The 13132-nt window shown below is 40.9% G+C and overlaps 1 protein-coding gene across 3 annotated transcripts in view; it reads right to left on the minus strand.

The window, feature by feature from the left end:
- The window catches only part of LOC127644757 (serine/threonine-protein phosphatase 2A regulatory subunit B'' subunit alpha-like), a 141593-nt gene that overhangs the window by 14357 nt on the left and 114104 nt on the right, over positions 1-13132 (minus strand). Inside the window, exon 1 of one of the 3 annotated variants that reach the window (XM_052128125.1) lies at positions 578-1233. The exons of the other annotated variants lie outside the window; for them this stretch is intronic. Coding sequence (XP_051984085.1) covers positions 578-709 — 132 coding nt within the window. The 5' untranslated portion in view covers positions 710-1233. Of the gene's footprint in view, positions 1-577; positions 1234-13132 lie in introns of those variants that run through there. 3 annotated transcript variants of the gene reach the window in all.

Below are 13132 nucleotides of genomic sequence, written 5' to 3' on the forward strand. Positions count from 1 at the left end.
AACATTGCATGCATACAGTCCACTTTACAGGCCGGATTATGACAACAGTCATAAAACACAGCTGATGTCCATCTACTTGTGCATTCTTTGCAGAAAGGACCTTGCACCACCAAGGTTAAACCTATATTAACAAGTTGTAGAAATGTCCAACACAGTCTTGACATACTGTTCTTATTCTAGTGTCTGGGCAAAAGCCTAGAGTCCCAGCGTGCACTTAAGGCTGCTTATTTCTGCACATTACAGTCTTACTGTCAATCAAGCTATTGCTAGAGCTGTTGCAATTCAACTGAATTTTGGAGACCTCCATTGCGAGCAGTGCTGGCCTGTATGTATTAAGAACTGAACAAAGCAGCTGTGAATAGAGCTTTGCTCTTCCACTCCCTCCCCCTCCTCGAAGCTCTTGTATGCAACACTTGGACACTGTATTCCTGCCCAGCCTCACCCCTGCACCCCTGCACCCCCTTCCACCGTCCTATTAATAAACACGTTGGTATCTGCCTGTGAATAGTTTGTATTGCCTGGCATGTGAGAGTTAGCCACAGCATTCTTTGTTGAAATACAGAGGTTGGTTACTGACCTGGGCTTGCTGGAAAGACTTGAGCCTTTTCTTGAATCGTGAAGGGAGGACAAAGTCACAGCCGCGGGCCAAAAAGGCCAGTTCACCCCGGAAGTCGGGATCCTCCCTCAACGAGGCCTCCTTGATCATCATATTGGCAATGTCAAAAGGATTCAAAAAGTGATAAAAGAGAGAAAGCCCAAAATGAAATAGACAAGCTATTCCAACGTCTTCTGTGATTTCCGTTTAAGAGGGTCAACTTCCGTTCAGGAGCTTGCAGAGAACTCCTTTCTGGCCAGTGTCCCTAAAACACTCTTTCTCCTCGCAGTCCACTCACTCGCACGCACACTTCAAAACTCTCATTTGCCAGGTCTTGTCCAGGGATGTAAGGTGGATGTATATTGGTGCATGGAAGAATTCCTAGAAGCTTGCCTGCTAGTGTGACAGCTGCAATCCAGGAGCATTGTACCACGGAGGCCAGGCCGTCAGCCTCCCAATTGCCTTTGAAAACTACAAAACACAAATCTCAACTCAAGTCCATAGCCAACGGGTTCCCAGCCCTGCGAAACATGAGCCACTCTGGGGTCTGCCTCCCGGACCAGTCCCCTCTCTACGCCTGTCCTGTCCTGATGAGCAGGGGGCTGAATGCAGCGATACAGAAGGGAGGGGGGTCAGCTGTGTCAGATGTCTGTGGTGCGTATTTGTGTATGGGTGAGCAAGTTGTATTATGGGAATGGAAGCCCCCTCCCATCTCCAAACAGAAAGGCTAAAGTTAGACAGAGCACAGATGTAGTGCAAATTGCTGTTGATCAAGACTTTGTTTACGTACAGAGCAAAGCAGAAAGAGAGAGAGAGAGAGAACTGAGGAGAAGGCTTAGATGACCAGGCCCTCAACATACAGCACCCAAGGGTTCATGGGGTGCACTTTGGGAGTGGAGTAATTGAGGGAGTGTGAAATGTTTCAGGGCACAGCTTCCACAGCTTAATAACATTAATATCTGGAGTGCACAGACCTTCCTCTTTGCTCTAGAAACTTTCTGACTGATGGACAATTATACTTTTTAATCAAGAGTTTTCTAATTCAAACACCCACTGCATCAACAACTCTATAAGCAAAAGTGTTTGCTAGATCCTCTTGACAACAATAAACCTGTCCCCTAAGAAATCAATTGAAAAATCAATTAACAAAATGATCAGTAAACATTTCTTAGATAAATAACAAAATAAATACATACTGTATACAGTGGGGTTCAAAAGCCTGAGTCTGATTTTCCAGAATTTTTAGGGCTGCAACAACTAATCGTCATGAAAAAACAACAACAAATTTTATAATCATGAGAGAATGTGTGCATTTCTGCAGAACACTAAAGCTCTTACCACCTATTGCCAATTAACATATAGCAATTGTGGTTTTGTTGTTTCTCTATTATAATTTATATTATACAAATTAATACAATTTTTCTTTATTTTTTTGTTGATAAAACAATATATGCCATTGAGTTTATATTGTAACATTTAAAAATGTTCTGTATCCAATGTATACAATAATAAATGTATAAATCTTTTATTAAATTCAGGAAATAAGATGTATCTTTTTAATCTGATTAAATTGTAGAAATAATTAACAAACTAATTGAAATAATCAATCAAAATAATCAATTAATTATTCAATTAAATCATGAATTGATTTTTTAAATTATTATTATTATTATTTAAACCTGTAAATAAAAAGAAAGCTTCGGGATTTTGGAAAATGTAAAAACTAGAAAAGTTAAATGTAAAATTAAGAAAAAATATTTATGATTTTAGATTTAAGATTTTGTGCGGGGGCCTAGGTAGCTCATAGCGTATTGATGCTGATTACCACCCCTAGAGTCGCAAGATCGAATCCAGGGTGTGCTGAGTGACTCCAGCCAGGTCTCCTAAGCAACCAAATTGGCCCGGTTGCTAGGGAGGGAAGAGTCAAATGGGGTAACCTCATCGTGGTCATGATTAGTGGTTCTCTCTCTCAATGGGGCGCATGTAAATTTGTGCGTGGATCACGGAGAGTAGCATGCACCTCCACATGCTGGGAGTCTCCACGGTGTCATGCACAACAAGCCACGTGATAAGATGCGCGGATTGACTGTCTCAGAAGTGGAAGCAACAGTGACTTGTCCTCAACCACCCGGATTGATGTGAGTAACCGCGCCACCACAAGGACCTACTTAGTAGTGGGAATTGTGCATTCCAAATTGGGGAGAAAAGGGATTAAAAAAAATTATAATAAAAAAAAAAGATTTTGTGTGGCACTTATCAAAAGGAAGCAAATTTGAGACATTGACCATGTTAACACTTTTTATTGTATAAAAAGTTATGATTTCCTTTAAAGCACAATAGGCACTCTTTGAAACATTTTAAAATCATGATGGTATACCATGTATCATCAGGTTTGGTGACCTGCTAATTGAAGCACAAAATAGAGAACTAAAAAGGTATAGTGACACCTAGTGCCTGTGTGTATAAATGATCCAACGTTTATCTTTCCAGAAATCTACACAGTGGTGGTGTGTAGCTATATTGCCAGACAGCTGCTTTAATCAGAGCTACATGTTTAAATTTTATTTGCACAATAAACCAACAATCTTTCAAAGAAAAAAGCAGAAGTAATGCAGAAGGGGGGTGGGGGGTGGAGGTTGGGTGCTGATCCCTTTGCACATCGAAGCTGTAATGGCCAGAAGATCGTCTCTGCTTTCCTTTAAGCCTTATAAATAACACCCGCAGTACAGGAGGCCTCCTGACATTTCAGCTGTACATAGCAATCCCAGCATTCCCTGCTCTGTCTATGGCAGCTGTTAGGAGAATATCAAACACATCAAGATGCCACAGTGGGCAAGGCAGAAGGGGCATGAAGAGCCCTGCCTGCTGCTACCACCATTAGCCTCCTCTAGAGCAAAGACAGGCCATTGGAAGAGGAAAAGAGATATTAACGTCAAATTTAGGAGCATGTAATGAAATACTTATTACTGTGTTGGCCAGTTCTTTAAAGAAACAACAAACCAGCTGTAAATACTATATTATTATCTTTATTTTTCATGAAACTAGCAACCTAATCACCAGGTTATAGTTAGCATAGTTCTGGCTCACACAGGATTCTTGTGCTCTAGGGATTTCATCAGTACCGTGGAGTGTAAAGAATGACAGGAAACTATTGGGGTAATGGGGAATGACACAATCTTAACTTGAACCTGCAACCCCACAGTAGCACAAAGATTCTTCCAGTCATATGAGCATGTGTGCTATGGCAGCATATCGGCCAGGGCCATGACTCAGAATTCTGGCCCCCGTGACTGTAAATCACACTGGGCCCCTTACCATTTTTGTACCATTTTACAAGTAAAGTGAAGACAGGGATGCAGCTTGGTGGACAGTGCACATGTGACAACACATCTCACCAATTTCGATCTCACCAATATTACAAAATGTTATATTCGTCAGTATAATAAAAGTTATCTTTTCTCTATTTCTTTATCTCTTAATTTTTCTTACAGTTTTTGATGTAATTTCTAATGGCTTGCTATTTCTCTTAACTCTTTTTAAGATGAATTACATGAACTAATGCAGTCATATGGCCAGAGCATGATTTGTGGTTAAGATTATTTCCTTTTATTGTGATGTTAAACAAATTTAATACCTAAACATTTTATAAATGTGGTTGAGTGCATCAACTCCAGCAGTGAGATAAAAATGGTCACAAATTACCTCAGATGTCTCAAGATGGGCCTTATTGTCCTCACTTCAGGTCAAACTAACCAAGAGAGTTATTACAAGAGGATCAGGCATACTTTACCTGAAGAAAACTATCCTGAAAACAGCTTGTTCATTTTTAGATTATTAAATTTCTTGCCAAGTCATGATGCCTGATAAATCATGGTAGAATACCAAGAAACACTAGAGCATACCAGACCTTTATTGTCATAAATGTTGAATAATATAAATCCAAGAGTGTCACCATCCCAGGGTGGGCTCTTTGGAATCAACACTGCTTGTTCTGGAACCAGAGTTACATTCTAAACACCTTCACCAAAAGATACACCGAATATCACACAGTCTCCTTGACTCTCATGCTTGTGCAGTGCCAGCTGAGAAATTCTTAATCTCTCGGCTTAAATGTGTGGATGTGTGAACTGGGGTCAATGCAATCCCAACAGCTGGAATCAGAGGAAGTGTGAAACATTCAGACAGAATTAGATACCATAACTATGTTACATCTTTGGCAATAATTTGTCTCCTAGAGCTACTCACTGCTACTTAAAAAGTTCACAAAAACACACAAATAATCTAGCATGTACTCTGTAAAATGTATAGAAGATGGCAGATGCATTGCATTAGCATTATTCATTTGAGTTTCAAATGGCCAGGGGCAATTGAAAACAAAAGTCTCATTTGAGAAACCACATCAAGAAATGCGATAAAGCGCTACAGTGACTGATCACTTTTTCAGCAGTCTGGGTTCTGGATATATATTTCCCCTTTATTTTCTCAATACATTTTTTTTCGGTAACACTTTACCATAAGGTTCTATTTGTTAACATTAGTAAATGCTTCAGATATCCTGAACTAACCATCAACAATATTTTTATCTACAGCATTTCTTATTTTTGGTTAATGTTAGCTATATAAAAATAAAAATGTCATTGTTAGTTCATAATACATTAGCTGATGTTTTTGTATATACAACATTTAATGTTAAACATGTACGGTATTAATAGATATGGGAATTAACACTATAACCAAGATTATTAAATGCTCCATAGGTTAACTAATGTAGTGACCTAATGTTAACTAATACAAACTTATTTTAAAGTAATTGAAGGAAAAAAATACAAAAAACAGGAAGAGTGTTCTCTTAAGGGAAATAATAAATGACTATTTCTAGAACCAATAAGAAGCTTTATCTTTGGGGATTGTATTACACTATGTATAAAACACATATAAAATCCAATATATTAAACATTTATTGCAAAATATTCTAATATATAAAAAAGGTATTTCTGAGAATATGGGATTGCAAAGTTCATTGAGAGTGTGAGAGACTGATTTGATTATGTCATTCATATTGGTTTATATATATTTTTTTTACAAGTAATTGGTCAGTTTGGGGATATAAAAGTGGTCCTTGATGAAGTTAAATAACCCCGACTTTAGAAATCTTTGGAGGTATTTAGCTGACTGGATAATTAAACAGTTTCTGGGTGTTGAAGGAGAGAGGGGGTTGTCAATGTTGGGATGTGAGTGCATTCGCTGAGACCAGCAGTGCTTTTCAACGCTGGGAAACCCTATGAGCAAGCTGGGACAGTTAATACTTCCAGCCCCCTCCCCTTTAGCTCCAGTGTCACACCTGTCTGCCTGCTTATGCTGGCCAGCTTGTTCTAGGACGTGCTGTAACAGTGCCTGGGCCTCTCGATGGCTCTGCAGGTGCTGAGTGTGTTCTTGCACTGACAGGAGCTGGACTCATCCCACCTGTCTCCTTCTCATCATACCAGACACTGTGCAAACACCAGCACCATGCTGAGTCTTCAATTAACAACAAAAATTCTCTACAAGATGCCAGAGCTATCAGCGTGCTATAAAGGTGTCATCTTCTGGTCCCCCAAAAGTCTATTACCTATCAAAATTACATATCTCATTAACCTTTAAGAGATACTATTGGAGCAGTGGGCTTCCAGGATTTTGTTATCTACTCAAGGCATATGTCTTATTGATGTTTAGTTCAATAGGTGAAAAAACAAGCTAAATTAGCTGCATCAGAGGGAATAATAATGTTTTCATTCCATCAATTTTCAGCAGGTCTCAGTTGCACAGTGTTGGGATTCCATTGCCAGCTGAATCCCGATGCGTCCCTTGTCCCACACAGCTCTCGCCTTATAATGTCCCAATGTGTGGTTGGCGTTGGCAATGTGACATGGTTCCTTTGAGTTATCAGAGGGGGCTCTTTGCTCCAAATACTAAGAAAAAACAAATAGCTGCCTAATACCTGTTTTCAGAGATTAATTTTAGCTTTGAAAGCTATGCTCAAAGTTTTGATTTATGGCACAGCAAGTGCAGCACAGGCCACTGAGACTGGAGTAGGATGAGGCTTGGAGGAGGCTCACAGTTATATTAGATCCTAACTGAAACTGATGAGACAAGACGGCTGTAAGAAGGAGAGAGCATGAATATGCCTACATTTGAGGACTCTGATTTCATACTTATGAATAACGTGAAAATTGCAAAGCCTAATTTTATGTGGAAAATTAGCTGAAATTTCCACATAAGTTACATTTCATTAATTAATTTTAAATTAAAGAAAACTAAATTAGCGGAGTTTTATTCATGAACAAATCTTTTGAGTAATCAAATCAATCCTATTGACTTCCATACACGAAATCATATTTCGACATATTTATGGATCTGCTGAATAACAAATTGAGACCCTCATGCTGTCATGATTCCCCGTTGTCTGCTCAGTGTTTCACCTGTCACCTCTCATAAAACTACACTTCCCATAATTTCCTGCCCTCATCATTGCCTGTCATTCCTTGTTCTCACCTGTGTCTCGTTTGATCATAACTCTCCCTGTGTACTTAAGCCCTGTTGTTTGTTCAGTCCCTGTCGGTCGTTGATGTTTGTGGATGCTTGTTTTGCCTGTTTTCCCGTTGGATGTCTTCCGTGTTTTTGTTTTGTTTTCCCATTGTGGATATTTCATTTGTTCCTGTCTTGTTTGTTGTTTTTTCATCTTTCAATAAAAACCCACTGCATTTAGATCCTCGCCCCTCGTCTGCCTTCACCTGCTCATCATAACAGAACGACCGACCAAAAAAATGGATCTAGCAGTTCACAAGGCGAACTACAGGCTTCTCTGTCTCAAGCAGGAGGACCGCCCAGTGGAGGATCACATTCGGGAGTTTCTGGAGCTGGAAAATGTGGTGGACTTCCCCGAGTACTCCTTGGTGGCATTCTTCAGGGGAAACCTCAACGACTCATTAAAGGACTTGTTGCCACCGGCGACCCCTCGTTGGACGCTCCTAGACTTCGTGGAGGAGACACTGCGTGTTAGCGGCTCACCGTTCACCGTAGGTGTTGAGGAAGAGGACTTCACCTCTCCTCCCACGGTGGTCACCCCCCAGCCTTCCATGGCTCGTCCCTCCACGCCTGCCACGGCCAACGAGCCAACGCCCACACCTGCCACGGCCAACGTGCTGGAAGTCTCGTCCGTCCCAGAGCCAGCGTTGCCAGCCTCGTCCGCCCCAGAACCAGCATGCTCAGCCTCGTTCGCCCGGAGGAGGAGAAGAAGAGGAAAGGCTTCTGCTCTCCAGCCTCTGCCTTCCATGGCCCAGTCCACAGAACCTCCCATGGCTCTGCCTTCCACGTTCAACGAACCAGTACCTGCAGCCTCGACCGTCAGTGAGACAGTGCCTGCAGCCTCAACCGTCAGTGAGCCAGTGCCTGCAGCCTCGACCGTCAGTGAGCCAGAGCCAGTAACCATGACCGTCCCAGAGTCAGCGCATCCCAAGCCTCCCAGGGGTCCACCTCCCGAGCCTCCCAGTGCTCCGCCTCCCGAGCCTCCCAGGGCTCCACCCCTCGAGCCTTCCTCGGATTCAATCCCAGAGCTTTCCATGGCTCCGCCTCCTGAGCCTCCCTCGGCTCCGCCTACAGAGCCTTCCATGGTTCCGCCTTCCACGGTTCTGCCTCCTGAGCCTCCCTCAGCTCCGCCTCCTGAGCCTTCCACGGCTCCGTCAACCACGGTTCCGCCTCCGGAGCCTCCCTCAGCTCCACCTCCTGAGCCTTCTATGACGCCGCCTCCTGAGCCTCCCACGGCTCCGCCTCCTGAGCCGCCCTCGGCTCCGCCTCCTGAGCCTCCCATGGCTCCGTCTCCAGAGCCTTCTACGGTTCCGCCTCCTGAGCCACCCATGGCTCTGCCACCTGAGTCTTCCACGGCTCCGCCCTCCATTGCTCCGCCACCAGAAACTTCCATGGCTCCACCTGCCACGGCTCCGCCCTCGGAGTTCCCCATGGCTGTGGTCCTGAGGCCGACTCCCAGGCCTCCCGAACCCGTCCTTGTCCTGTGGCCGCCTCCCAGGACTCCTGAACCTGTCCTTGCTCTGTGGCCAGCTCCCAGGCCACCTGACCCAGTCCCCATCTTGTGGCATCCTTGAACTGCCTACCTGCCCTCTGTGCTTCCGTGAACTGCCTACCTGCCCTCTGTGCCCCCGTGGACTGCCTGTCTGCCCCTTGTGCCCCCGTGACTGCCTGCTTGCCCTCTGTGCCCCCTTGGGCTGCCTGTCTGCCCCTTTGTGCCCCTTGGACTGTCTCTTTGCCCCTTGTGCCCCCTTTGTACTGTCTGTTTGCCCCTTGTTCGCCCCCCCTTCACTCCTTGGATGATTTAGTTTTTTGTTTTTGTGGGTTTTTTAATTTTTTTTAGGATCGCCTGGAATCCACTCCTTTGAGGGGGGGTTATGTCACAATTCCCAGTTGTCTGCACAGTGTTTCACCTGTCACCTCTCATAAAAATACACTTCCCATAATTCCCTGCCCTCATCATTGCCTGTCATTCCTTGTTCTCACCTGTGTCTCGTTTGATCATCACTCTCCTTGTATACTTAAGCCCCGTTGTTTGTTCAGTCCCTGTCGGTCGTTGAATGTAGATGTTGGTAAATGTAAAGGTATATGTTCTAATGATTTGTGTTCTCCTGCTCTCCATGGATGTTTCCCCCAGCCTGTGTTCTCCTTGGATGTTTTTCGTGTTTATGTTTTGTTTTCCCCACGTGGATGTTTTGTTTGTTCCCCGTATTGTTTCATTCTGAGTTACCCTGTTCACCGTCTTGTTTCACTCATTAAAGAAGCTGCTTTTAGATCCCCACTCCTTGTCTGCCTTCGTCTGATTCCTAACACATGCAGTATGCTTAATTTGACGATGCCGGATTAAATCCTCTAAGTGGATTTATTGACACACAAATTTTTATAAAGGATAACAAGACTTGCTTTGGTCATGAATGAGTTCAATGATCAATGATTCAATTACTCATGACATAAATACTATACTTCTTTATTGTCACCTGCCATAAAGCTGTGCAGAAATGGTCACTAAAAAAAACTTTTTAGTGAACAGATTCAAGACTTGAGTCACTTGAATGTATCAATATCACCACTACTAAAAAAATGAAGGCATTCCAAATCCAAAGGAGGTTTACCCATTTTATACACCAAGTAATTGAACTGCAAATCAATTTACAAAATACTTCAAATAAAATAAAGTTTATTTTGCCAATCATGACTATGATGGAGGATAAATAGAAAATCTGATGAAACCCAAACAAATATGTTGTTAAACCTTATAGAGAGGCAGCCATCTTGACTTGAATGTCTGTACGTTTTAATTAAGTAAAGAACAATGGTTCTTTATTTTGTAGAGACATTATAGAAAGTCCATAAAGGGCTCAAGACTAAAGATTGAGAGTTCTACAGTTGGTGGCAACAGCAACTCTTTTGATAGAACCGGTGTGGTGTGTGGATTCACAATTCACAATTCTTGAAATTAGCAGAGTGTATCAATGAAATCATAGACTGGAAAGACATTTCCTTCTACTGAATTCCGACAAAAAAACAGGTACTAATGATTGGACCAAAAATCTCTAAAAATAAGCCGCTAAAATATAATTTTTCTCTTGATGGATGTACTGTTAGGTCGTCTTCTACAGCAAAGAACTTATATATTTGATACCATATATTTGATACCAATCTGTCCTTTGAAAATTAAATTTCCAATGTTTGAAGAACAGCATTCTTCCACCTGAGAAATATTGCTAAATTATGACACATGCTCTCTGTTGCTGATGCTGAAAAACTAATTCATGCATTCATGACCTCAAGACTAGATTATTGTAATGCATTACTGGGAGGATGTCCAGCAAGTTCAATAAATAAACTTCAATTGGTTCAAAATGCAGCTGCCAGATTGCTGACTAGAACCAAGAAATATGATCATATTATCCCAATTTTATCGTCATTACATTACATCTGTTAAATTTAATATTAATTATACAATTATGTTAACTACTTGCAAAGCTTTGAATGGTCTAGCTCTACAGTACATTCTGACATGCTATATTCCTTCACGTTCATTACGATCACAAAATTCTGTCTTGTTACTTAATTTCAAAAATATCAAAATCCACAAATGAGGTAGATCCTTTCCCTACTTGGCTCCTAAACTATGGAATAGTCTTCCTAACACTGTTTGGGATGCAGACACTCAACCAGTTTAAGTCTAGACTAAAGACTCATCTATTTAGCCAGTCATACACCTAATATATCCTCCAACCCACAATTAGGCTGCTTTAGTTAGATTTGCCGGACCTAGAAACATCCATTATGATCTATAACTCTGCTTAAAATGTAATGGCATCTACACTAATATTATACTATTTGTTTCCATGTCTCAACCTTGGGATTCATATCCAGAGCCTGCCAGATCCAGCTCCGTTCCTGCTTGGTGTCGGACAACACTGCTACGTGTCGGATTTAGGATGGACCTCACCGAACTGACCTGCAGGTTGAACTGCGATGCACCTCATAATTTGTCTCTGCCTGCATCACCGTTGTCTATTGATGGACTTCACTACACATAGACTAATTGCCAACAAAAGTCTTTATCAGCCAACTAACATAGGACAATTGCATCTATGTGAACTTCTGCAGTTAATCCAGGATGAACTTGTCTGCTGTCATTAATCTTACGGTTCACAAAAAAAAAAAATATATATATATATTTTGAAAACACTGGACCTTAACGCTTAATTTACAAATTTAAAACCATGACTATGGCATGACCAACCATAAATAAGTAACATTTACATTATATTCATGATGTTAGCCAGAGGGGAACTGGCCACACAGTGAGTCTGGTTTCTCTCAAAATACAAATCAACATCTTATGGAGTTTTGTGTTCCTTGCCACTGTCGCCTTCAGCTTGCTCAATGGGATTCTAAATACAATTATAATTAAATTTCTATACACATTTTACAATCATATTTAATCAAACTACACAATAATCACTGTAAGACATAGATATATTTTCTTTTTATTTTTGTTAATGCATGATTTCCTGTAAAGCTGCTTTGAAACGATGTGTGTTGTGAAAAGCGCTTTAAAAATGACTTGACTATGTGTCCTATAAAATTACAAATTTAAAGACAGAAACTAATAATAAAAGTGATGTTATATTACAGAAATATCCCTATAACAATTACCAATAATACTGCATATTTTGGCCCACTGAAAAGCTCACTGGTTGGTAAGGCATTGATTTTGAGTTGCTATGCAGATGTAAATTTACTGGCAAAACAGTAAGGTTATCTACAACATCTATAAAAGGTAAAAAGTTAACACAATTTAGACAAGGCAGTGCGACTGAATTTGGACTCCTTTCATCAGGATCATGTTGATTCAAGTTCAGTCATCTCTTGGAAATATGAAAGCAAACAAAACCAGTTATATTTTTTCTACAATCAGAGAGAATTAGAACGGAACAGATTTTACACAGAAAAAAAAAAAGCTATATCCATAATTCACAAAGGTCCAGGCTATAAAGCCCTTGATTCAATTTTCCATTTGCCCCTAAAAAATTACCATAGTTTTATTTTAATTATTACATTTTTAACAGTGTTTTTTGTAACAAGACCATGGTAACCTCAGGTAAAATCAAGCATGGATCTTCACTTCCATGGTTAGATCCATGATTTATATAAAACAAACTATTGTAATTTTTGTAATAAAATCCAGTACCCTAAACATAATTAAAACTATTCATTTCAAATATAAACATTTATAAACTGCCACAGTTGTAATAAGAATAAATGTTATACCCTCACTCATATATAGCATATTTTTAAAGTAATGTTATTCTGAGATGCTGTTTTGGCGGCACGAGGGGGACCTACACAATAATAGGCAGGTGGTTTTAATGTTGTGGTGTATACATAGGCAGAAATCACGGGGGGGTCGGGGGGTCAGGACCCCTCCTATCTGATTGTTGCCCCCCCCCCTAAAATATCATTAAAATATGTGTATTGTAAATAATATAATGATATATTCTTAAAATAATTGTTTAAGAATTAAAATAATACAAATGCAAACGGGGCAACAACAAAAAAAACCTTGGTGTCCCCTTCAAAAATTGCTCTTGATAATTGTTATGTTTATTGTCCCCCCCCCAACATTTTGACGAAATTTTCGCCCCTGGGTGTATATATACACTAAACTCAACTCATTGTCATGTTCATGAAACCAGTTAAAGATGACTTTTGCTTTGTGACATGGTGCATTATCATGCTAGAAAATGAGTAAATTGTGGCCATGAAGGGATGCACATGGTCAGCAATAATACTCAAATAGGCTGTGGCACTCAAGCGATGATTGATTGGTATTAACGGGCTCAAAGTGTGCCAAGAAAACATTCCCCAAACCATTACACCACCACTACCACCACCGGCCTGCACTGTTGACACAAGGCAGGTTGGGTACAAGGATTCATGCTGTTGGCGCCAAATTCTGAT

The sequence above is a fragment of the Xyrauchen texanus genome, chromosome 6 (assembly GCF_025860055.1).
Source record: "Xyrauchen texanus isolate HMW12.3.18 chromosome 6, RBS_HiC_50CHRs, whole genome shotgun sequence".
Lineage (NCBI taxonomy): Eukaryota > Metazoa > Chordata > Actinopteri > Cypriniformes > Catostomidae > Xyrauchen > Xyrauchen texanus.